The sequence below is a fragment of the Aythya fuligula genome, chromosome 2 (genome assembly GCF_009819795.1).
Source record: "Aythya fuligula isolate bAytFul2 chromosome 2, bAytFul2.pri, whole genome shotgun sequence".
Lineage (NCBI taxonomy): Eukaryota > Metazoa > Chordata > Aves > Anseriformes > Anatidae > Aythya > Aythya fuligula.
Genome location: NC_045560.1, coordinates 49,372,681 through 49,399,357, shown reverse-complemented (window position 1 = coordinate 49,399,357; position 26,677 = coordinate 49,372,681). Strand labels below are relative to the sequence as shown.

Below are 26,677 nucleotides of genomic sequence, written 5' to 3'. Positions count from 1 at the left end.
CTTATTTCTAACACTTGTGTTGTGTCAGCAGCCAGGATAACAGATGGACAAAGGAAAACAAATAGATCAAACCAGTATCTTTTTTTCTCTTTTTTACTGAGGAGAGTGAAGCATCAGCTGTGTAAGACTTGCTGCAAATTCATTAAATGTAAATTTCTGGCAGATAATCCTTCGGATGCTTCCCTAGCTTTTGCATTCTAAACATACAGTCAACAGAAGCTGCAAGTAGTTGCCAGCAATCATACATCTTAGCTTCTTGCTCTCCTGCAGTGTTTTCTGTGCTGTCCGGTATTTCCAGATTTTGTTTTGTTCAAGTATCTATCATATCCAAGAGCATTAAATGAGTCATGTACATACTGCCACCTGCTGTGGTTAACCACATCTGAAGCACTACTATTCATTTCAGTGGATTTCATTTTTTTTATCAAGCAAACAGGGCAGGCGTTTGCATTGAGCCAGGCTTACCCTTAAAACTGAAAAAGTATGTTGGCTTCAGCTTGCGCATGTATGCTGTATATAATCACTAAGGAACATTTTTATTTAATTACTTCCTCACTAAGTCATCTGTCTTTGTGCAAAGTGTGTGTAAGACATCCTTCTGACTCCACACGTGCATACTCACGTATGCACATTGGTGAAATCAGGACCTGCAGAAAATAAATAGATATAGATAGATAAATAGATAGATAGATAGATAGATAGGTAGATAGATAGATGAGGGACCAGTGTTTGTCCTCTGGTCACCTCCATCCAATTCCCTTAACGTACAGTGCAGCTGAGGGAAAATTTGGCCCCGACGCCTGTCTTTGAGACTGAGACCAGAGTTCAGGACAGCGTTTGGATGCGTGCAGTCCAGCTGGGGCTGCCACACTGCACGAATCCCTTCACGAGCAGCACAATCACTAGTTTTATTTCCAGGCTGAGTAGTGACGAGCGCTTTATTTTGACACGCGACACCGACGCAGGGCTTTGAACCCAGGATTCAGATTCACGCCCATCCCCATGCTTCAGCAGGCCCAACCACGGCAGATGCCCCTACTGCCCACACCGCCCCTCTGCAGGGAAAGCTGCCGTGTAAACACACCGGGTGACGGCCTCGCTCCTCCTCCGCCGCGGCTGCGCGCTGCGAGGCGCTGAGGGCGCTCCGGGCCGTGCCGGGCCGGGCTCCTCGGGGCCGCGCCGTGCCCATGCTCCGCAGCGCGCTGCTGCCCGTGGCGCTGTGCCGCCGCCGCGGGGCTGTGCGGGGCTGGAGCTGCAGCTGCGCCCCCCGGGGCTGGCCGGGCGGCGGGACCCGCCCGCGGGGCCCCCGGGGGCTGCTCCCGGCGCTGGCCCGGCCCGCGGCCCTGCGGCTGCCGCCCTGCGACCGCCGCCTGCGGGGGGCCGGTGAGCGGCGGGGCGGGCGGGGGAAGGGGAAGGGGGCAGGGGAGAGCAACACCCGGGTCGGTGACACCCGTGTGGGTGACCGGCCTCCTCCTCCTCCTCCTCCTCCTCTCCCAGGTACGTTCTACCAGCACCCCGCCGCCGAGGCTTCCCAAGCCACCCTGGCCAGCGTGTCGCCCGTCTTCGCCGTGGTAAGCGCCGCGCAGGCTTGTGCGGGGTGACGGGTCCGTCAGGGGCGGCTTCCCTGCGGTTCCCCCCCTACCTCCCCGGGGGGTGTTTCTGGCTCTGAGTTGTCACCTCAAGACTTAAGGGCCGGCTGTGGAGCAGGCGTTTCATCAAGGTGTTTTTCTAAGTTAAAGCATGTGACGGAAGTTTTCTTGCTGCAGGCTTGCTAGTGGCTCCCGCAGTTGTTATTCCTGGGTCACAGCAACAGCAACTCCTAAACATACATGTATGTAGGACCTAGGGACAGATTGTCCACATATCCCTTATTAAATGAGCCTGGAGGCTGTTTGCAGGCTGCTTGTTTGACTGTGTCAATGCCACAAGGGGATGTAAGGCCTCCTGTTGGCAATGACGAGCACAGTGCGTGCAGCTGGGCGCGTGTGGGCATGCAATTCGTGTTGCAGCTCCACTGCAGTGCATGCCGAGGTATGTTTTGTTCATGGAAGGTTATTTCTAAAGCCAGCGATACAGAATTAAGCTGCATGGTTTACAAGCAAAAGGGCAAACTTTGATTAAACCAGACCTTGCAGTTTTTCCAGTGAATTAATTTTGCCAGGAGATAAGCGTTACAATTAATCAGGATGGCAAATGCTAAGAAAAGAAGGATGCCAGTTACCATCTGCTGTTCTAATAATACTTGACATGGACACAGGGCCTAACTACCCCACTTGTGTTACTCTTTTAAAATTTTACATATATTTTTTTCTGACAACACCAGAGGAAATGGCAGAATGGGTAATCCAGAATGTAGGGTACCCTTTTGTGCCAAAACACATCTGATCCTCTGGAAATCACCTCCTTTCCAAGGCTTACATGGGAACATCATCGTGCAGATGACACTAGTTTTGGGTTGGTGTATGGACAAACACAGTGAAATATATGGCAGTTTGGGGCAAACTTTTTCATAGTTTGGATGAACAGTGAAGAGAGGGTATAAAAAATTACTATTTCCTCATCATATATTTTCCATTTGACCCCTGGGCAAGTGCAAGCAATTTCAGATGGTTTGTGCTTATTTAATAGTAATCATGTGGGGGAAAAAAAATATATTTTTTTCACTTTTCTAGATGAAGCTCGACAAAGAGGGGAATACTACCTTTTTTGGTGAGTTTCCATTGTATTTTCCTTTTTTTTTTTTCTCTTGTCCAATACGGAAAAGCCCAGTTGAGTATCTACATGGGGTAGAAGATTGTTTTAAGTCTACTTCACTGTGCTTATTAATTTGCCGTGTTGCAATGTCTCCTCTGTTTTGCTGCCTTCTGTAGGCCTTCATAGCATCTTCATCATTACAGTATTTGTATAATTTTAATTAATATCATTTTCCCACCCTGCTATTTACCCTCCTGTAGAGTTATGTGTACTTGCTCAAATCAGCCACTTGGCTTCTGACATTAAATTAATTACCATGGCCAACTTCTTCACTTCCATCTAGAATTTTTCTCTTTCTGCTCAAGATACAAACTTTTAAACTTCATAACAAATAAGGAATGAATTGAGGAATGAATGCGAGAAAAACAGTTTTAAAGACAGTATAGCTCTTTTTGTTTTGTGAGACTGAGTAAAAGACTAAAATGTAATTTCAGGACATACATGCTTGTCCCCTAGATGTCTTCATCTAATAATATTTTTATGATAGAAAAAAAGAAAACAGAATTGTACCAGGAATTGGGTCTTCAAGCTCGAGATCTAAGATTTCAACACCTCATGAGCATTGCAACTAGGAACAACAGGATCATCATGCGAATGGAGGTAATGGTTTCCCTATAAACTTTAAGAGCAACTTTCTATGACATGTAACCTAACAATAAATGTGTCTTTGAAGCTGTGGCTAGCAATCAGAGGAATGGGTTTACGAGAAATACTTATTAATGAGCATTTTGCTAGTTGGGCACAGGAGAAACAGTATGAACTTGATCATAGAAGTAAAGACTAAAAAATGACCAGGAGCCACTTCTTGACCTTACCCCCATTATCACAAGGCTACCTCTGAATACTCTAGAGTTTTTGTGCCTGAAAAGATATTTGAAGAGTGGCTTTTATCAATGCCTAAATTACTTAATGTACTACATAGTCAGGAACAGAGAGAAATCTTCAGAGGTTTTATTTCGGACTACCACATGTATGCTGTCTCTTTCAGTTCTTGAAGGCTGTCATAACACCAGAGTTTCTTCTGATACTAGATTATCGTAATTTAAATCTGGAACACTGGCTCTTCAACGAACTAGCATCTCAGCTCGCCGGAGAAGGTCAGCTAGTTACATATTCCCTGCCCTTTGAATTCCGAGCCATAGAAGCAATCCTGCAGTACCGGGTGAGCTGTCTGGCTTTTAAGTTGTTTTCAAAGTTGTTGCTTCATAGAAAATATAGTATGATTTTATTCTTATGTTAATATGTATACATACATGTTTTATATGTATTCCACGCTTATTATAGAAGCTCTTTATTGGTTTGGGGTTTTGTTGGTTTAATTTTCTAAAGTTTTTGTGTGTTTGTGTTTTCATCCCCTCCCCAAAAAAATGCTAACTGGAAAATTCATTATTGCAACAACTTACATAAGGATGTGGTGGCTTCACCATTGTTTGGAGATACAAAACCAAATTATCCTACCTTTCTAAAGACTGAAATAGAATGATATGCAGAAGCACTGAGGTTTTTTTTGGCTCTTGGGTAGGAGTCAGATAGCGAGTTACAGCTAATCTGTGCTAGCTAATGGTGATATGACATTTCTAGATAAATAATATTTTGTCTTTTGTTAGTGTGATTATGAATGATTTTCAGTTCAGTGCAAATCACTATTATAAAATACTGTATTTCACACTGGCATTATCTGTCTGTAAGTGGCACCATATTTTCAGGGTACTTGAAAGGAAACTGTTAACTGCCTGTTACTATGAATTCTGTGTTTGGAGACAGGAACCAGTTGCCCTGGCCATTCTAAAGGTATTGCTTTAATTCTTATGAAGGATCATGTTGTTATCTAGATCAGCAAACTGCAGGGGAGACTTAACACTTTGCAGCCTCAGATCCTTGAGACACTGGAAGCTCTAGTGGACCCCAAGCTTTTGTCTGTGGATAGGAGTAAACTACACATTCTCCTTCAAAATGGCAAGAGGTAAATAAAGAGTAAGCTGTGAAGAGACTACAAGATGACCATAGAAAATTATACGCAATGAAAAGTTAGAAAAATGGTATCTGGTATGGATTTCATAGATTACTGTCATGCTGGGTTGTGTATCTTATTGATGAATGTTAAAATCAGTGTGTGAAATACCTAGTGATATGGGAAAAAAAAAACAGAAAATCTGTCGTGATTTGTCAGAAATACAGTCAGGTTTCTTAAATAGCACTTAATAGAACAAAATAACATCTAAGAGATAACATTAAGATCTGATAGAACAAAACGTTCCTTATAATATCAAAAAAGGTTAGCCATTGGTTCTGTCCTTTAAGTTTACTTCATGTATTATCCTGTCTTAAAGGACAGTGCAAAAATGCACTCCCTGCATGAGTGCTTACTTTTTTTCTGAGTTTCTTGTAAATATATCCAGAAAACACAGCTGAATCCCTTTCAGTGTTTGTGCATTGCTCGCTGGTTCATGGATATATTACCACCACTGCTGAATGTGTGGCCTCTAGAGAGTTTTATTTAAAGCACCTCTCAGAACCCTTCAAAGAACTCTTCCCTGGCAGTCAGTCTGGCAAGGGTGCTGGCAAAATCATCTAAAGATTACCTTTATGCGTTGGTGCCAGTGGGATTACTTGACTTCTTGCCTGTTCTTTCTTCAGCTTGTCAGAACTGGAAACAGATCTTAAAGTTTTCAAAGAAACAATTCTGGAGATTCTAGATGAAGAAGAATTAATAGAAGAGCTCTGTCTATCTAAATGGACTGATCCACAAGTATTGTATGTATATTATGAAACCATATACTTTTTTAAAAGCGTGTTTTATTTAAGGAGAACTTGAACACTAATCTGGATGTTCCCCTCCAAAAAGCAGAATGAAAAAGACTTAAAATTTTTAAAGCCCCGATGTTAGTCATTTCACAAATGGTTGTATCCACCGTTCTGGAGAGGAGGTTCAGTAGCACTAGTCATATACGCAGTTACAAATAGTTCTTGGCGTAGTAGACCAGTTCATCTAGTATGCATTGGGGTGGGAGCAGGATGGCAGCAGGAAAAAAAGCAAATGCAGTAAATTCCAGTACAAATTAACGCTTCCTGGGAGAATTTTTTTCAGTTTCACCAACAAAACAAAGCAGCAGTTTTTAAAATTTGTCTTGAATGAGTCAGACACCACACTTCCTTTTGTAAGAAGTGATCTGAATGCCTTGTTTCCAGCTTTTTGCTCACCAGCAGAAGTCGTAGGAAGGAAGCTTTGGGGCAATGTAAGTGCACCTGTAAGAGTGGCATTTAAGTAAAAACATACACAAAGAGATAGTCCTGATGAAGGATCACACACATCATTAGAAGCGCTGGTCACTTTAAACAAAAACTAAAAAGCAAAAATATAATGTATGTCATATCCTAGTGCTTTAGGATGAGCCGTGTTTAGATCTTGGGCATACAAATGTGTTCTCTTTTTAAGCAGAGAACAAAAAATACCTTTTAGGTCCTTTGTGAGGCATAATACTTATGCCTAGCCACATTATGTGTGGGTATATTAATACTGTTCACGCAGTAGTGTGTTTGCAGTCAGGAAATAAGTTTCTTGCCCTGCAGAGTTTAGTCTAAATGTACGATATAAACTCTGTACTCCGTAATTGGGATGCAGTTTGCATTTCTAGTGCATCTACTGGAGCAGTATTGGGAGGGCTCTTGAATTCTCACATCAGGACAAGCCTGGAGTCACCTCTTCAAGCTGCCACCATTGCACAAAAGTGCAAGAGGTGATGGGAGGTTGTGAAGACTGCTGGAGCCATACAACAGGATGTTGTGAGGCAGTCCATGCATGAGGCATACTGGCAAATGCTAGCCATGGCAGCGTGTTTGCAGACAGGCTGGCAGTGTGGGCCCAGGATACAAGTGATGAATTCAAGAAGCCTATCTGGAAGAACCCAGATAGGAGGCACATTGATGCAGGAATGGTGAGCTGAAACCAGAAAGAAAAGATGAGGCAGGCATTCTATCTTTGTGTGAAGGAACAGCAGAGAATCAAAGACTCAGGAGACAGATGGAGGCCAATTAATGAAAACAAATCAGATGGCAGGTGTTTTTAAGCTTTTATGCCTGTTGTTTCCCTTTTAGTACCTACTGAAGAGCCAGTATAAAGATACTTATCAAATAGGATCTTGAGCTGAATCTGTAATACAATAGATAGTGTTCAAAGTTTTCAAATCCCCAACCCTGCTCCTCTGAATGAAGTAAAAACCTCTAGGTTTGAAGGGCTTTGAAATCAGGCTGGCTAACTCAGTTTCAGCCCCGTAAGAGAGAAACTAGGATTGCTGTTAAATGTCCCTGGGGACCTTAAGTGGGTTGATTCTTAAGATACAGCACTAACTTCCATGAGAAACCATTTCAGAGAGGTTCCATTAACAGTCAGCAATGCCCCAAGGAGATTCTGTAGAAAGTTCAGTCTGTCTAGAGAAATTGAGATCATACCACAAAAGTAAAATGGTTGAAGAATCATCCTGGCTTTGCTGCTAGTTTCAGTGTTCTCCTGGATCTTGGGTACCTTTTGTCTACGTAATGAAGAATCCGGCACACCCCTAAAAAATTACCTATCTGTTCTAGAGAAGGCTGGTGATCCAGCATTCTGGACAATGCAGTAAGATGGAAGTCTCAGACATACTTTACTTAGGAGAGCAGCATCTTCCACTTGACACTCACTCTTAAGCAGCTTCATGCTCCCAAAAAGTTTTGCAGTAATTACTGTGTATAGCTGAAGCACCTTACAACTAAACTTTTTTAATATATGCCTAAGACACATCCCTAACCATGTGATTATGTATGTGTTGACTTTTGGTTCTGTTTTATTCTTGTGGTTTTTGACTGCGCCATTATCAACTTCCACCACTTGAGGGCACCAAAAAATTAAGTTTTATCTTTCCCCAAATGTCAGCACTTACTTGATAATGTTTTAATAGCTGAAAAAGTAGAATTCGTGTTGCTATGCATGCCTTGAGCACATCAAATGCTAACTCAAAATAACTGACTGCCTGTACTGATCAGCTAATTTAAAAATATATGCCTTTTATTTTATGCCATCGGTATTGATGGAGGACTCCTTTGTAACTTAAAAGATTGGATTTTGAGATTTAGTGTCAGTACTCTATTGGCTGTCAGCTGCAACTCTTCTATGTGCCTTGTCTTTAACGCATCAGCAATGCATGTTAATACAACATGTATATAACCAAAAAAATACAAATTGTTGCACGCAGTGAGGAGAGCACATCTGGGATTGACCATGCAGAAGAAATGGAACTGCTGCTGGAGAACTATTACCGACAAGCAGAAGATCTTGCAAACGAAGCTCGTGAACTCAGGGTATTGATTGATGACTCGGAAAGCATAATCTTTATCAACCTGGACAGGTAAGCTATGCTGTCTGTTGCAGTGTCAAAAGCTGAGCAGAATGTAATGCAGCCTGTTCTTTCTCAAATCACTGCCAATAAAGGAAGGCTGGGGATTTCCATTTTCATGAGGGTTTGAATGGACTTGCAGTCACAGCAGAAGAAGCTGCATTGCACTTTTTTATCACTGAACCAGATAAAGCAAAGCAACAAAACACCCTAATTAGTAATATGTAAAAACCTCTGTAGCCTAGGTAATGGTTTTCACCAGCAGGTGAAACTAAGCCACTCTGAGATCCTTTTGGGGAACTACTCACTAAAGAAAATGTCTGCAAATTTAGGGCCAAAATAAGAGCAAACTTTTCTGAGTATAATTTTAATTTAGTAAAAGTGTTTATTTAAATAAGAGTCTGGCTAGGCTTCTCAGCTGTTCAGTACAAGTTGCATTATCACCCTATGCCATGATTCAAAAACAAAGAATTTTGGAGCAAGTATTTTATTTATGTGTGCTGCAGTTTTCACCACAAGTTGTCTTTTTAACTGAAAAGTAATTGTAGCTTGCATTTGCAAGCACATGCCACCTTGCCTTTGAGGTGAATATTTAATAATTCTTTCTGCTCTTTACTGAGGAATTATCTGTATAAGCAATTGGTGAATGCTGTATCAGGAAGCCACAGAAATTATTCAGCTCTTCCCAGAAATATAGAATTCTACAAAACAGGCTTAAGTTTATAGTCTTCAGTCTTTACTGACTTTGCTTTGTAAGTATATTCATTTGCAAGATAACAGTAAATTTTTGTTGGCTGTGACTATTGACATAACTTTCAGTAAATTAGTAGTGAGAGAGAGAAATTTCCGTGGAATTTAACTTCTAGTATGTGCATATACCTCTAAAAAGTGAGTAACCCCTGTCAGCTGATGATTATGCAGAACCTACTGCCTTAAATGTACACTCATGCAGCAATTTCAAAGCAAGTCTCTTTTATACTGTTGTTTCGTGTGCTTACTAATTCTGTCATGACTTCCTCTATTTAATTGTTTGGTTTTAATGCATACTGGATGGAATTTGAGAATTTATGCAGCAGAACAATTTTTGGGTTCCCCTTACAGATGTTTCTCCCTTCTTTAGCCACCGTAATGTGATGATGAGACTGAACTTGCAGCTGACTATGGGGACTTTCTCTCTCTCTCTCTTTGGACTCATAGGAGTTGCATTTGGTATGAACTTGGAGTCATCTCTTGAAGAGGTAAGGAATGAGTGCTGCTTTTATCAGTGACATAAAACATGGGCACTCTTATAGTGCATTTTACGTCCAGTACAACTCCATTCCAGACTTGCATTAATGTGTGAAGCAAGATAATGTAGCATGGGGCCCTATGTGTCACCTTTTTGAGAGCAAATTACTTCATGGCTAATTGCACAGTATAACAGGTTTTTTTGTCTATGTAATGTCCAAGGGAAAGAAATGAGAAGACAACAGTATAGTTGAAAAAGGACTAACTGTACAACAATGTTCGTGTTTCTTTAATAATCATCAGTGCTTCTGAAAAAACAAGCTTTGTCTTCCAAATATAAAGCTATCTGGCAAGCAGCCAGAGGGTGTTCCCTACACACCAGAGGAGATACTCTACTGTTGATTACATGGTTATTCCTATATCAAGGGCAGTATTTATAATTGGATGTGCTGTCTTAAAATGACTAAATAAATAAAAACACAGAAAGACCTCTTCCTTTAAAGTCTATTAAATAGAAGTCCTTTAAATAGAAGGCTTGAATTTCCAAACTCCTGGTGAAGGATGGAAAACTGCATGGGACGGTAACAGAATACATTAAGGTGATTCCTAAATAAAACGTTTTGCTATAAAACAGTCCTTTTCCGTGGTAGGGTTTGTCTGTTGATAGTGGAGGGTTTACCACTTCCCTGCCATAAAGGACAAGAAAACTGGTGGGGAGTGACAGATGATGTTTGGATAAATCCCTGAAGCAAGAGTTGCCTAACTAATGGGGATGTTCTGTTTTTAGGACCCCAGAATATTTTGGCTGGTGACTGGGATTATGTTTCTGGGAAGTGGCCTGATATGGCGGCGCTTGCTTTCCTTCCTTGGGCGGCACCTAGAACCTTCACTACCTCCTCATGTACGTATGGCTGGCTAGGATTTCTGCTTCATACTCTGTATGTACAATTCATCTCTAAAGCAGCAAATAAACAGTTGTAGAGGGGTGCGTCATAGAGCTTGCAGGGAGTTAAGCTAAGTCAGTGTTTCTTGACTTGACAAAGGAGAAGGTTCTCCCTACCTGGACTGAAAGAGGCAGGAGGTCCAACTCTGGCAAAGATGTATTTGAGCAGTAAGATACTGTGTGCTGTTGCTAAAGTGAAGCTGCAGGCTCTCTGAGAGATGTCATATTCACTTTCACCTAGCAGCCCAAGGGAAGCTGAGACTAATGGTAGAAGTAGCCCTAATTTGCCCTCTGAGCTCCTGCAGAAGTCCCTTTGTGGTGAGGGACATAAGGGATGCTGTCCTCCTCCTTCCATGTGCATACTAACTCTGTATCTGTGGTCCCTCTCATAAAAGAGAAGATGAAAGTGAAAGGAAGATGAGGACAGGACTAGCTGCAACATCTCTCTGAAGAATGGTTCCATGGTTGCGATGTCCTGACTCCCAATCAGAAGTTTGCAATAGCCATCTTCTTTGCCACTGATGCTGATGGCATTGTAGAGCCATGTCACCAAGCTGTATGAAAATTTCTAAGGAGGCAGTCTTCAGATTAGCAAAATTTTGTATGAGTCATTTGCCATGTTCACTACCTTTTGCTACCAAAACATACAGGAGTGTATTGTCTGCTTATGTTCTGAATAATTATAACAGAGAAGTATCAGTGGATTCAAAAGTTAAGTTCCTACAAGTGACCAAAGAAAGAGAGACCAAGATAAACTCCCCTTTTTCCCTCCACTCTCTTGCTTGTTAAGAGGCAGATGGAAGTAGTTTGTTAATTGTTGACTATGGCTACAATTGACTGATTATTCTCAAGTGTTGCTCAAGACTAAGACATACTGACTCTGGCTTGGAGAAATGTACTGAAAGGGATAGGAGGGAGGAGCCAGAGACTGTCCTTGAACATAAGAGAAAAAGCAGGATTCGGACCTCTCTAAATCTTGATTTCCTTCTCCTATATATAGAGCAGCTTCTCCTGTAACTAAAGGCTATTTTGTATCTTGCCTAGGTTCCTGCAGTTTTGAGAAAATCACAGCCAGCAGCTCAAAGAGTGGAGATAAAGAATGACCTTAAAGCAGAAACATTTGGGTTGAGCAGAAGCACGCTGACAAACCAATAAGAACAGCAGGAAGAAAGAGACTTTTACTGTTACGGGGCAGACTTTGGACACTTATATTTGTTCTTCCTTACTGAAAACCTTAAGAATTTCTAAACTTTAATTTAATATATATTTTGTGCCAAAAACCTATGGTGAGATTTCAATACTTACACACAAAAAGAGGGAAAGAGCGACATGTTTTCCACAATAGTTTCACCGCCACTCCATGTATGTTCCATTAGATTTCAGTATCACATATACATACTCATTTTAAGTGTTTCTGTCAAACACTAAACTCAGGTAATGGTCTTTCTAAAGAGCAGCATTAAGCATAAGCTTAAAGGATGACAGCAGTCAGCTAATTAATCAGTAATTCTCATTCTGAACTGCAGGTTTAGCAACTTGCCTTCAATTATCTAAGAAAAAATCTACCCCAAAAGTGCCCTTTTTTTTTTTCTTTTTCTTTTTTTAAAGCCCTACTTAATTGGAGAGAATTAATTTTCCTAAGCAAAAAGTATACCTGCATCCCTTGTGAAGCACTACTTCAAAATTGACAGTAACCAAAAATAATACTTTTTCTTCTTCTTTTAGTGAGCTTTGAAACATGACTACTTATTTTGGGTATTCTGTAACAATTACTTTACCTCTGAACTCTCAGGGCATAGTTCTCTACTGGCTTCTCTCAGTCCGTAAAGGGAGTATGAAAGTCTTCCAAATCAGGTCACTGTCTAGTTTTTTGTTTGGGATTTTTTAACCTCAGTAACATACAGTGAGTTGCTCCTTGGGTGCCACCAGACAGATCACTGTACTTGCAGGGATTGAAAAGACAACCATAGCTGTGAACTCAAAACAAGTCCAGAATAGAAATAAAGAGTACAAAAATCAGGATTATGCAGGCCCATGGTCATTGTATGGTTTAAATCTGTTGTACTAAATTATTTTCAAATGGTTGCTCTTGCTCTGTATGAGACTTCAACTACAGATACAAAAGGCATGAAAAGGCGAGAAAATTAATGGACTTTGTAATGCTTTTAAGATTATAGGTGAACATTTTGCAGCCTTTAGTTGTAACAGATAGATCTGTTTAAAAAGAAAGAGCACAGGTCCTAAACTGAGCAATGTAGCGGAAAAAACAGTGGCTCTCATACCATTGCTGATAAACTCCAAGAAAGTGCAGTGAGAGAAGGGATACGGATGTGATGTTTTCAAGCAAGTAATAGTTGCATTAGGCCAGAACTCAAATGTGTTGATACAGCTGTTTGGGAGTCTTTCACATATGCTTTCCAAGCTCTTTCCTCTGTACAGTGAGACCTCTGCATAGCATATTGCCTCCTTTTCCTGTACATAAGTGACTTAAAGCAGAATAAAAGCACTGAGAGAAAGACAGTTCTGTTACAAGACTGCCTTTCATTTTACAGACCTATACAAACTTTTAACGGTTTTCATGCAATTCGAGTAACGAAATGAGTTAATGTGCAACAAAATTACCCAGAGATCATATATAGAAAAAATAAAGCCAGTGGAGACCGTATGTTAAGAACAGAATTGTTCCAGAACATACTGGTATCAACAATTTTAGTTTAAAAAAAAAAAACCTTTTTTTTTCTGCCCTTATAAATGCACTGCTTGTTTTGCCTCATACCACTATTTATAGATTTGCAAGGTAAGTACAGTGCTCAGTGCTCCCAGTTCCATCTGGTTACTGCTTTCGTAAAGTTCAGTTTTCTAAGTAACAGCTGTGTGGTTATTTTTTCTATTATCTGAGCAAGTTAGGTCCCCAAAATAGATGGCAGAACACATCAAGCTAATGTTTACCTTGTCATCTTTTTTTAAAGACAACCTTCCTGAGAGAGTTCTTAACAAGGTAAGTTGAGATGTGTTATCCTTGGAGTATGGCATTTAGAAATCTGTGTTATTCCACTGACTTGTGTTACTTAAAATAAAAGTAATGCCTTATGTTTGTGACAGAGGCAAGAAAGATGAAATGCAGATACATACACGTCTGTGTATTAGTGTCGATAATAAGAGCATCACATTTTGCTGCTCAAGTTTTTTAATAGATACTGATGCACACTGTTAACATGTATCATACAATATTAGTGTGAGTTAGCTGAATCCAATACTGTTAGCAATAAAAGCACAATTCTAAGTTACTACGGTCATGGAATTTCACATAAAAACTTAAAAAGGGTATCAGAGTAGTCTCAGCCATGAGTGGAAAAGCAAAAGTATTTCCTACAACTTAATCACTTTTGCTTGCGCTCTTCTCCCTGGGAGACCCCAGCTGTTCTACATCCTCAATGTGGGCCTTGAGACTTGGTAGTGACAGAGAGGATCCTTATTGGCATCTACCTGTTCTGGGTGGTTGCCCTTCCTCTATACTTACTCTTTTGACAGCAACTTTTAATGTCTTAGAACCCCTGTCAGTATCACAGTGTACTAGGAATGTAAATTATGTGTGATTCCATCTTGATTTTGTCAAGAAAATATTCACACCTGATCAGTCAAGGAGGTGACATGATAATTAGAGCTGAAGCTGACACAGCCCCTCAATATAATTTATAGAGCCAAATATAGCCACCAGAATCTAGCCTTCTGCTCATTTCAAGTCTCCAAAAAGGCTTCAGACCAGCTTGCTTACTAGGTTGAGTGTTGCTACCACTCACAACAGAGTTAATTTATCCACTTGCATGACTGACTTAGCTCTGGTTGTTTTGTAAGTCAAACCACTGTGACGGTTACAGCCCTGTGATGGTTGCACTCCCTCCATCTCATGCTGGTGGCACTCTGGCTCAGGCATTGCTAGTAAACAGGCCTAATTGGATGCAAGTGTAAAATCGTACAGTCAAAGACCTGAACTCCTATGCAGAGCCAGTATAGTTGAGAAACTACGAATATGAAAGAGAAAAAACTGCCTGTGACAGTAAAAGGAAGAATTTTGACTACAAGTCAACAACTTTACGCTGTGAATATTTGCAGCCACTACAGCCCATTGTGCTCTCCTGCATAGCAGTGGGCTGCAGCAGTGATCTCCCCTTCGGCAGGGATGCCTCTCAAAGTTACTCCCAGAGGTTAGGAGAGATCACTTGCCTGGTAGTTGATGTTTATGGTGAGGTAAGCAACATTTCTATATGCGTTCAATATATACATCAAGCTACTTTAATTATTAGGTGTGTACTAAGTAGTAGAGCGCTTCAGTGCTGCTAAACATTGATTAATAGATCTTTTGTTTAACTTCACAACAAGAATTCATTTCAGTAATTCAGCTTCAATGATTCACCATCACTTAAAAACAGTGACCATCCCTCACTCCATACTATCTGGGACCCTACCTAGCTATCTAGGCTGTGTATCTACTGAAGTTTGCTGTTGTGGTCTTGTTGGTTTGTATGGGTTAAGGGAAAGTATCACAGATACTATAGAGATTCTTCACTAGAACACCATTTTTGCCCTGGTCTTAAAGATTACCATGACCGTTCAGAGTGAGTAGACAAAAAGCCTTCCACCAAGTCGAGCTTTCGCTGAACTTCTCTCTGCTGCCACTACAACTTCTTTCTGTAGAAATGGATATGGGAGAACAGTTAGCAAAATGCAAATACTGGTTCATGATTGCTCTAAGCCTCCCTCATAGAAACTGGATTTTGTCTATTTATTGTTAGTGTCGTATAGAAATGTGATGAGGAGAAACGGGAGAGCAAACCACCTCATCAGAATAACAGTTAACAAAACAATTTGGCAAACAGACCTCTTCTACCTGGAGAACTGGAAAAAACTAGAACTAGTCAAATGTTTTGCCAGCACAAACTTTCTCAGGAGCAAGATCAATACAGATAAAGCTGGAGTGTGGACTGGATTGGTGCCATAGCAAAGGAACACAATTGATTGGAAAACTTCCTCACATGCATTCACACAACAACCAGCAGCGATGTGTGTTGTGAGTGTTGGATTACACACCCTAACCTAGCTTAGATGCATTTGCGTTTCCAGGTGTTTCTCCAGTGTATGATTTAAGAGGAAGAAGTCAAACACCATTTCTTGAAGACCAATTGCACATCTCAGCCTGCTGCTGAGGTGTTCTTACACAGGTTGCATCAGACTAAGAAGAACATTGGACTCCCCTGAGCTGAACAAGCACTAAGAAAGCGGGTGCCTTGTTTACAGTACAGCTCAGCAGCCACTTTGCATACAGGTTCGTTTGAACAGTAAAGCTAACTAGCATTTGTGCTCATTGTGCTAGGGCAACCTTTCAGGAAACTCCCAAGTAGCCAGATTTCAGGTAATTTCAAATTTGGCACCCTTTCAATTCAGGTGCCAAAATTTTGACAACTCCGCAGTTCGTGCACCTATAAAATGGTTTTAATTATCAGCAGAGAGTGACTTAAAGGAGAACTTAACTCATGATGTAAAAGCACTTTGGACTTCTGCAAATGAGTAAGATGTGAGGTGCTGACCAGTATATGCAGATGAGATAGACATAATGAAGCAACAGCAGCAATTGTTTTTCTTACTTTTCTTTCAGATTTCACAGTGATGACAGAACTCCCAAATCTTGACTGTTCCTGTAAGATAATGCTGCTTGTTATAATGCTGTTTTTAAAGTGGAATTTTTTAATTTCTTGCAGCAAATTGTTTTCCATTTACTCACCTCAGGAGAAATTAGCACATACTGTGCCTGAAGAGAAGAAAAAAAAAAGTGAGTGGAGAGAACCGCACTAGGAGAGTAAAAGCTCAGTGCAATAACCCTGGATCCTAAACAGGAAAGAAACTTGACAACAAACAGGAGGAACCAAATTACACAGGTTCGGAAACACAAGTAACCTTCAGTTTTCTGAAACCAAGCACAGCATGCTGGTTATCTGCATGGGAGGTATTAATTTACCTGTCAATACATGATTTCACATTTCATGATTAGGCCATGATTTCACTTTTATCATTTCTTACCCAGTCCTCAGGACAGGGAGATATCCATGATTTGCAGTGGTCTGTTATGTTCCCTGAGGATGCCTGCTTTCCGTTGTAAATATAAACACGGCCAGCTGCCCCACCAAACAGTACCGTGGTGATATCATTAGTTCGCAGTGGGGATGTCACAATCATTTCATCTGCAAATAGTACAAGGATGATACAGGACATCAGAAGTGAAATAATGCTAAGCCAAAACATGAGAGTTGACATTTGCGTATCTCTAAATGCAAAAATTCCAGTTAAAATGTTTCAATTTCTGTCTACATTGTTTGGGGTTTTAGAGATGCCTCCTCCGAAGATAGAGTAGAATATTTGTGCAAGTTAACTGAGGCAGAAGACTGGGCTTAGCACTTGTACAAATACGCAGGTGACTGGTCTTCCTGTTGCAATGAATAAAACATTTCACCTCTGTAATCTAGATTCATTTAACTTTACCCAGTCCATCATTATCCAGGTCACTTAGGCATATATCTCCTCCAAAGCGAGAAAACCTCCTGTCCCCACTGAATGTGCTGAGCAAAGAAGGCTTGGTGCTGTCTGTCAGATCATATACCAGAGCTAGTCCAGCTTGGTGCAGCACAGGAGATAGAAATGAAATCCTAGACACGCTGTCTAGGGAAAAAAAAGAAAAAAAAAAAGTAACAGAAGTTGACCATCAGACATAAGAACTCAGGCTTAGTACTTGAAATACCTTGCAAGAAGGTAATATTGGCATTATGCAACATGGACAAATAGTATCATTTAAGAACCAAGCATCAAATGTTACAGGACAGTAATGCCAGTTTGCACAGAAACAATCTCTTAGCAATATGAGCAGGGAAAATAGGCATTCATTTGAAAGGACAGATATTAGAGTTCTACATTTTGACATGCATTTCCTTACTGCCTACTCCTAGAGTAAGTGCAAAATACTATGTTTTACTTCCAAGAAACATGCAGTCTACTAGCAAATCACTGCTACATAAATAATGCAAGATAACAGACGCTTTTAATAGAAGCTATTTTTAAAGGAAAAAGAAATAAATTAAAGTTTGGCACAGTATAGAAGTCTCTGAAAAAAAATGCAAGTCACCTGTAGGTGATTACATTAATTATTTCTAAATTTTCTAAATATTTAAAAATTCTATGGCAGCTAAAATCTCTCTTTTCCAAGTTTTAACTTTGTTTCTATTCTTCACTCATACAGAAAGGAATATCCCAAAGCAGAAACAGTTTCCAGTTTTCAGAAAGACATACCTGTAGTAGGTGCACCCACCACCAAAACTTTTCTGTTGATTCCAGCCACAGACATCACACCACTGGCCAGAGACAAACCCATTCTGCCCATTGCCTGTTAGATTTTTAGAACACTTATGTAATTTTCACAGAATGACACTTTATATACAATTTGAAATAAAGTACTATACTATATAGGGAGCCCTACCTTGTCTCCAGCTACTGCAAACCGATACTTTGTGCTTGGTGGGTTGTATCCATACACCTTCCCAACACTCTGCCTGACATCCGATGAGAAGAGATCACAGCTTGAATTAGAATGTAAAATATATTTGTATATAGTAACATTCAGATTTCTGTGGATTCAGTCATGATAGTTCATCTTAAAATATTTTCCCCTTTTACTTTGGAATAACAGTGGCAGCTAAATCCTAGAAATCTATTTTAGTAATCCCATGCTTGTTTTAACGAGTTACCAGACATTTTGGGCACAGACTTTGTCTGTCCATCCACTTCCTTAACATCCAATACATTTTTGCATTTGGCTTGCTTTTAAAAACATCAGTGCTATTTGTAGGATTATTTTAGGCATTCCTACTTGGCGTTTTTGTGACCCCTCCTGCCAAGAAAACCCCAAAAGTTCCTAAGTGTCTCTAAAAGCAAAGACCCCCTCTGTAAATACAAAAAGGAAGGGTAAAGGCATAAAAATAAGAATAAAAGTAGTCTAAGAAGGACAAAGAGGAAAGTTCCTGAAAAGCAAGAAGTCTAATCTAGTACAAATCTTTACCAATGTAGGGCGGGATAGAGGAGAAATAAAGCAATCATTTACAACACACCCAACACAGCTCTTCCATGTAGGGCTACCAATCAGCAGTAATGTTACATTCTCCAGTTGGCAGCTGTCAAGTGAAAATCCAAACCAAGCATAGTTTTCTTCCCCCTTCACCATCCAGTCAGCATCCTCTACAGACAGAAGTCCTGACAGACCAGAAAAGTATTAATTAAATCTTGGTGTAACCTGGCATACAAAATTCTATTAGCAATCATCCAGCGTTTCACCCTACAATGAGAAGTTTCTACAAGTAGTTCTACCACCTGTGATACGGCACCAGTTACTGCTAACTTCACTGCACAGCAACACTCAGTCTGCAATTGTACTCTCTGGTGAAAGCCTTCACTCAGTACAGCCTGCTTCTAAAGCATAGCAATAGCCTAGACAAAGCACACAAAGGCTATCAGTCAAGTCTGCCATGAACTGATGGGTCCTTCTTAGGGATGAGGCAAAATTGAAACTGTTTATCAGAATTTGTAATTCTTCCCGGGTGGGGAGGGAGCATCAATAATTATGGCTTTAATTCAAGTCATTCATTCTGTGTTTTAGTTATTAAAAAAATGTCAGGGGTGTTTTGAAATGTAAAATCCATTTTGGTTATGGTTTCTAATTTTACATGAAGTAAAATACACTAAAAATTTAGTAGGAGTTATGTTATTGGAAAACTCATTTATGTGATTCTGATGAAGCTTTAAATATCTGCATGTCCTGCCTCACCACTGCTAACTGTATTTACCTCTTTATGTGGCCTTCCTCATTCACAACGATCTCCGTCACCTGTACTCACTAACTGCATTCACCTGTAGCATTCCCTTTTGTCCACATGAAGGAGCACACAATAGTAAAAATTCATCTCTCAAGGTACATATGCAAATTTCTAAGGAAGATCTTTCAAGTTCTCCTTGGTATCACCAAGATGCAATTGAATCCATTGCTTCTTTGCTTTCACATAGTCATTCATTTACACTTGTCTCACTAGTTTGTAGTTTTATCCATGTGCCAAACTAATGACTTTAGCAGGCCTATCCACCTCAGATACTAAAATCCAGGACTGCACTCCTAGAAGGAAGAATTCACCTTCCTATGATGTACATATACATAAATTTTCACTGATCAGACAATCAGCATATGCTGAGCACTATAGGATACTGACAGTAGTATAGGAAAAAGTGGATGCTTACTACACAAAGAACTTCAGCATTTTTGATTACCTTTATCAGTTAGGCATCAAACTAAATTCCTCAGAAACAGTTAAGTTTAATTTTATGTTTTCTTCATTTGAATCACCAGACATTTAATTAAAGACTAACCTTTTAGTGAAATTTCTTGAAATAAGCTCCATGAGAAGAACTACTGAAGCACTCAAGAATGTGAGACAACTGTTAAATTCTTCAAGACAGAGAACTGAAATTGAAAAAGCACTACAGAATTCTCTCTGCAGCGGACTCCAGTTCTTATGAAAGATTTGATCCTCCCTCACATGTGCTGAAAATATGGCAGGATGCACACAGACTTCATTTCTAGAAGGTGTCAGGAGTAACTTCTCATTATAGGCACTGGATAAGCTAACCAGGGGTGATGCACAACTTGATAAAATGAAGTCATATAACATAAGAGGATTAATTTACTCAGTAAATACTACCTTGGTCACTCCTGTTGAAATGAGAATGAAATGCCGCCACAAATCCTCTCTGCTGCCCACTACCAGGTGCATATGGAGAGCCAACAACCAGATCAGCATTTCCGTCCCCATCAATGTCAGCTGCCAGGAGGGACCAACCAAGGTTACAGTAGGAATACTGTAATAAACAGTTAGTTTAACACAGAAATGGAACTTAAACCATCAATTCTGTAACAAAACAGAGGGGTTTACTACTAAAGGGCTAACTTTGTCTGCTTCTGATCAAATTACCCTCCACTAACTTTTTTTTTTTCCCCAGAGGGCTGTGCATCCTTTTGTTCACCCAGCACCCTCCCCTGCACTGAAGTACAGATGTCTTTCCCACATACAACCAACCTATGCAAACACCTGCTTCACCATCCCCAATTATATGTCCATATTCCCTTGCAATTAGAAGTTTGATTTTAACATTCATTCTTTAAGCTCACAGGCTCCTTTCCTCTTTACCTCACCTCCTGCTTTTGTAGCCCTGTTTTAGCCTGATTAATGTACCTGACAAGTTATGGTAACATTTGGTTGAGATGGCAAGCCTCTTCCCTTAGTTCCAAAATAGACATACACAGCACCCTAAACAGCAGGAAAAGCAAACACAATATGAGAGGAATTGTAAGGCAGCACCAAGTATGAAATACAAAACAAAACAGTCTGCAAGGACTAGTAATACAACCGCATTTTTCTATTAGAGCCTTCTCATAAATTTGTCTTTTCCACCCCAAACCTAAAAATATTCATGTTGTAATTAACACTGCTATAACCAGGCAAAAAACTAAGTACAGAGAAGTACATTTTCATCATACTGTAATTTAGGAGCAAGGTCAGTATACTGTATATACTATGTTCATTACATGCATGTTCATGTGGCTCTAATTTTGTTGACAATTAGTTAATGTAATCAGAGGCACTGCCAGCCACAACAGATGTATGTAATTTTCCATGCTAGTGGGCCTACATACAAGCATTTAAATTCCTACTTAGGAATACGAAGCTAAGTCAGTATCTGAAATTCTGAAGAGTTTTAAACTTAATGGAAGTGGTTTAATGTAATGAATGTAATGTATTTTGCCTCTCAATTCAGGTGGGCTGAAAACACTCAAGCCATTACATGGGCTAATTTGGCTGCAAGTCACTAAAACTCTCTAATTTGGTTACTTTAGGATGTGTCTGTGTCCATATCATATGTTAGATAACTGTTGACCTGTGACAGTGAATGACAAGGCTCACTGACATGAGGTCCCTTCCAGACTCTTTGTTCTTAGAACGCAAATAGTACACTCAGATGCCATGAATGGCTCCTTATGTTTCCAGCACATCAGTGCTTCAAAACTGCAATCTGATTTGTGCCAAAAGACCACTGAAAGGGAGATAGACTTTTCTTGATCTACTCAACAGTACCACAAAGGCTACAAACCTTTGTTTTTATATTACACCTTGAGACACAATAGAAATTCTTTCAGTCATTTCACTATAAAGCATGCGCATGACTTACTTTGTAAGTGAGAAACTGAGATCCCACAGAAGGTGCTCCAATTGCCAGATCTAGCACTCCATCCTCATTAAAGTCCAGGACTGCCAAGGCAGACCCAAATCTGCCTGAAGGCTAAAAGAAGAGGAATTGCTCTCATGAAAATAACATGCTTTAAAGACAAAACCATCAAAGTATAATGCACATTTACAATCACAGTGCAAGAAAAAAATGGAAACAGAGATAATAAAAACTCATCCCCAAAATTCTTAAGACTTTCTTAGTATCACTGTTCTCTCAAATAATAACCACCATACCAATACATTAATTGGGAATGGGCTGTTCTCTTTGCGGTTATGGGGGTGTTAGAATATAAGCTAACTCACACAATGAGGGACTGCTGTGGTATTTCCTCTTCTGAGCCTAGTGCACCACTGACTTTATGCTTGCAATCTTTGCTGCTAATAGTATTACAACTGTGAACCACTACAATGCCGTAAGAAGACATCAGCTGTTACACCACAGTTTATAACCACACAAACAGATTACAAGGAAATTTATCTCACCTCTCTCTAGTCTCTTCTGTTCAAATAACTATATTTTCAACAGAGGATCAACTTTATTACTCAAAAAGATCTTTTGATCCTGCTTCTCAGTTACAAGTCAGTCACCAGCCTGCCAAATCGTAGTTTTCTCTGTTTTCTTATGTATCATATAGTCTTACTAAAGATAAATAGTGGTTTTGTGAGAAGTTAACAATTCACAAAAAAATGCAGCTTCAAAGGAATTGAGACTCATATTAAACTAATAGTTTTAGATGAAGAAAGAAATTCACACTACTTGCTTATATGCAGGGAACTGAACAAGCTATATGGTGTCTTACAGAGAATCTATCTCACTCTTAATCAATGGCCTATTTTGTTCTCATACGCATTTATCTGGCAGAGTAAAATAACTGAAAGTACAGATCAATATCGCTTTAATTGTTCCTGTGACTGAAGTTACATTTTTCTTGAAATGTATAATATATCCTTTTACCAGAATTTACCACATTCAGTCAAAAACAAAAAAAAGGTGTCAAGTATCTGACTTGACCCCTCACCTGATGACCCTCCAGTACTTCATCTGCTTTCCCATCTAGATCCATGTCCTCTGGTGGCAAACCTGAGTGATTGCCATAGACTATATACACCCGTCCTATCTGAATATGGCCCAGGGTGCTGTACCCTGGTGCTCCAGCCACCAGATCTTCATATCCATCCTGGTTTAGGTCAGCTGAAATCACTGCCCTGTACACCAAGAGAGTCAACAAAATCATAAGATTAGCTGCCAGACTACCACTAAATTATCAGGAAATAAATATTTTTACTTCCAGGTAAACTGAGATGTGTCTTACATATTTGTAAGAATCTACATAGCATTTTTCCTGTTGCGTAGTTTATTTTTGTTTTCTTGAACTAAATAAAAACAGAGGTTAATCTTCCGTTAATGCACCTCACATTTGTATGGACTGCTTTTTTACTTACTGACACAAGGCACCTAAGAGCAATCAGAACAAGAAGCATGAAAAAGGGCTGCTTGCATACGACAGAATACAAAAGGTGAAATGAACTACCATTTTAGCTGAACCTTGGATTTAATCAGTGGACATTACAGTAGATAAGCAAATGGAAGATGGGTCTCGGTAATGTGGTGGAGGTTAGACAGGGAAAGCGTAGAGAAAATAAGTAACTACCATTCATTTGGATGGTTTGAAGTAACCTCAAGAATAAAGTCTTCAATGTTTGAGTCAGAAGAAAAAGAGCAAGATGAGCAGCACAAACACATTTATTTAGTTCCTCTTCTCTGCTGCATGTAAAGATAGAACCTCTCTGGAAAGAAGAGAGAACGTGCCTCTTTCTGTGGCACCGTTGAACTCATTATTAGTCTTCTGGAGTTTCCAAAACACTCAGTTAGGCACGATTCAGGACAGACGACTAATTTGGTGTAATGACCAACCAATAACCAAAAAAGGGTAACAACCTTCCTATACTGTTCAGAACTAGAGCTGATGATGGTCCTAATTTTGCTTCTTTTCATTCTGAATAAAATGACAAGAAAACCCTCCTTTCAAAGAAAGAACTTATTTGACTAGAGTTTACATCTGAATGGAACTTTCGCTCTTTACAGTTTTATTCAGTACTGACACAAAGAGGCTTATGCTAACATTAGAAAGAAAAAAGGGCCCTGTCTGTTCACTTGTAGCTCTGTCTAGTCAACATAAGCCACTCTGACAGATTTGTGCCACCAACTGATTTGGATTTTCATCTTTAAAGAGCATCCAAAGAATAAAAAACAGTATTTTGGTCAGTACTCAACATTTTCAGAAATTAGGAGTGGGATGTGAGGAAGAAAAAAAGTACCAACCATCCAAGTCTAGCATATGGTGAAGTAAGAAAATATGAAGCTGCTGGCTTGGAGATGTACTTAGAGGATTCTTGATGTGTAGATGCTAACACTCTCCAGACATTTTTTGCAAAAGCACGGTTTATGTATTGAAGGGAATTCTGAAATAAAAATAATAAAGAGACACAAGAATTCTTAAAACACAGGCTGAAACTCCATAACAGTACATAGCACATCAAAACCCACGTCACCATCAGTGGAAATTATCACAGTGATCAAAGTATACTCTGACTCGGGTCATAAGCAGTATTTTAGATAGAGACAAAAATCTGTATGCCCTAATTGGAACATTCCTAACTACTCACTGCTATTCTTTGTTGGGATTTCTTAGCCCCCAAAAGTTACCATGATTCCATAAAAACTAAAAATTAAAGATATATTTTGTCATTTTTGGCACCGTAACTTTGCTATAAAATGAGGAAAGTGTAAAAAAACTAGTATTTATGATGTACTTATTAGATACATTATATACAGATTAACAATGGCAGATGGAATTTCCATGAAGTGAAGTCAGAGGCTTCTGTTTACATTCAGAGACCCTGCTCCATCACACAGCATCTCAGACAGAAATTAAAACAGTTTTATACAGAGCTGAATTTTACCTGACATGTGTCACTTCTCACTTACTGTTGCCCAAGATTGTATATCGAAGTGAACTCCTCTCTCTGTATACTTTATTTTCTTTTCAAGGGTATTTGGAAGCAAAGAGGTTGTGTTCTTGCGATGTTCATTTTTTGATTGCTTGTTTCTGTTAAAATAAAGAAGGTAGTAATAACAAAGCAACTGAATTAATGACATGCATATGTTACGACAAAGGTAGGAGAAGCAATCATGTTGCATGAAATCGGATGGCCATTTCTCCCATTGATAGAGAGGTCTCAAGAGATAGCAGTTAAGCTCAAGTAAAGTCATGGGTTTTATGTGTAGCTAATACTGGCTAAGTATTGAGACATTTATATATTTTAACTTCATTGTCATCATTTATTTGTAACGTTCCACTTATCAGTAATATTCTCGAGGCACTGAAAAATGGGCAAGAAAAAACAATTTAACCTTCTGAATACAAAATTACTCAAGCTATGTGGCTGTTTCTTAACTTCACACACATAAATTATTAAATTTAATTTGTTGGTATACTAACATTCTACCAGTCATTTGCACTCATTTCAACTATTTCCTGTATTTCCCTAGAATTATTCTTTCCCAACACATGAGTCTATTACCATCTGTCCACTGACCAGAATTCTGCTCCAGTTTATGGTCCTTCCAGTCCTATTGACTTCACTTTGTTCGTACAAAATATTTTCATATATAACAGTGTTAGTTGAAGACAGTATCTGTGGGCAAGAACTCTTTGCACAGCTATAGTAAAAACTTGAAGCTAAAAACTAATTTCTCACAATAAGAAAACAATAGAATGAAGGTCATTAAGCTCTCAACCCATGAGGCTTCCACATAACATTACATTTCACAACCCATTTACTAATTGAGCTCCAGTCACTGCTGCTCTTTTCACCTATGTCTAGGCATTATTTTTATTTCTTTTGAGTGAAAATATTTATCATAAAATAAAATACAGACTTTAATGGTTATCTCTCCACTCCCGTGCCCTCTCTTTCTCAGCATGGCAATTTACAAGCATACAGTGCTGTCTCTGACAATGTGATTTTTATCTCTTCTTTTTGTTCTTAATTTCCTTCCCTATCATTCTCTCCCTGTGGATCTAACTAACTGATTCCACTGTCCCAATCCAACTGAAATAGAAATTGTAAATTGAGCCATTAATGCTTATTGCAGGAAAGCTAAGAAAATTCTGATTTCTGTTACCAAAATAAAATTCAGAAGAGTTCATGTTAGTCCTATGGTTTTATTATTATGCACTAAAAAAACCTTGTCAAACAAACATGCTCCTTAAATTGTAGTCTTCAAGGGGAGGAAAGTGATCCTTGTAAACAAATTACAATCTAGCATCCCCATACAACCTCACAGAACTCTGCAGTTGTAGTTCAATGAAAATTAAATTCACCAGTATCAGCACAAGAGGTGCTTTCTCAAGGGAAGAACACAGTCATGGAAGATGTTTGCTAGAGGAATACATACACTCCTTGTGCTCTGAACAGGTGATTTCTATATTGCCAAATAAAATGTGAAGATTTTGCGCTTCAGGTACTAGGTAAGCATTCTTGTTGTTAGGCTGGAAGGTAAAAGCCTATCCCAGGTTCTACACAGTTCCTGTTATGAAGCCTGTTTATCCATGTTAAGACAATCGCAAATTCATACATAAAAAGGAAAAATAAATAAATCAGAACATCTCTACTTTTCAATAGCTCACCATCCACCATCAGTGGAAAACTCTCCTTTCACCAGCAGTAAGTCTTTGAACCTTCAGAGCTATACTTACATGTAGCTGTCCTTGTGCTCCCTTGTGCAGTTTATAAACAGAGGATTCTCAGGCAGGAAGCAGCCACTAAAGAAATATTCAGAATGTGTTTTGAAGATCTTCTTGCAGTACAAGTGGAACTAAAAATTCAACTTTTATCCTTACTGATTCCTCTTTTAGAAGGCACTACCTCTCTCATAAAACCCCGAGTAATCAAATTCAGTGCAACATTATAATCCTTAGAAACTCCGATATTTATCTAAGTGACCT

The 26,677-nt window shown here is 39.4% G+C and overlaps 2 protein-coding genes across 2 annotated transcripts in view; one reads left to right on the top strand and one right to left on the bottom strand.

Moving 5' to 3' along the window:
* The first annotated feature begins 1,187 nt into the window (after positions 1-1,187).
* On the top strand, positions 1,188-14,414 carry MRS2 (magnesium transporter MRS2). The gene is made up of 11 exons (XM_032180722.1): positions 1,188-1,383; positions 1,498-1,571; positions 2,673-2,709; positions 3,242-3,354; positions 3,743-3,916; positions 4,587-4,717; positions 5,392-5,508; positions 7,983-8,135; positions 9,244-9,361; positions 10,138-10,251; positions 11,338-14,414. Exons 1-11 carry the CDS (start codon positions 1,188-1,190, stop codon positions 11,446-11,448), a joined length of 1,338 nt encoding a protein of 445 aa, XP_032036613.1. The 3' UTR covers positions 11,449-14,414.
* GPLD1 (glycosylphosphatidylinositol specific phospholipase D1) overlaps positions 14,344-26,677 on the bottom strand; it is a 25,451-nt gene continuing 13,117 nt past the window's right edge. Inside the window, exons 11-25 of the mRNA XM_032181726.1 lie at positions 26,429-26,494; positions 24,655-24,775; positions 23,989-24,128; positions 22,685-22,871; positions 21,607-21,717; positions 20,613-20,687; positions 20,082-20,238; positions 18,444-18,585; positions 17,816-17,915; positions 17,629-17,722; positions 16,828-17,004; positions 16,369-16,529; positions 16,073-16,099; positions 15,936-15,986; positions 14,344-14,982 (exon numbers count right to left, since the gene is read on the bottom strand). Of these exons, the coding sequence (XP_032037617.1) occupies positions 14,905-14,982; positions 15,936-15,986; positions 16,073-16,099; positions 16,369-16,529; positions 16,828-17,004; positions 17,629-17,722; positions 17,816-17,915; positions 18,444-18,585; positions 20,082-20,238; positions 20,613-20,687; positions 21,607-21,717; positions 22,685-22,871; positions 23,989-24,128; positions 24,655-24,775; positions 26,429-26,494 (1,687 nt within the window). The 3' untranslated portion in view covers positions 14,344-14,904. The remainder of the gene's footprint in view (positions 14,983-15,935; positions 15,987-16,072; positions 16,100-16,368; positions 16,530-16,827; positions 17,005-17,628; positions 17,723-17,815; positions 17,916-18,443; positions 18,586-20,081; positions 20,239-20,612; positions 20,688-21,606; positions 21,718-22,684; positions 22,872-23,988; positions 24,129-24,654; positions 24,776-26,428; positions 26,495-26,677) is intronic.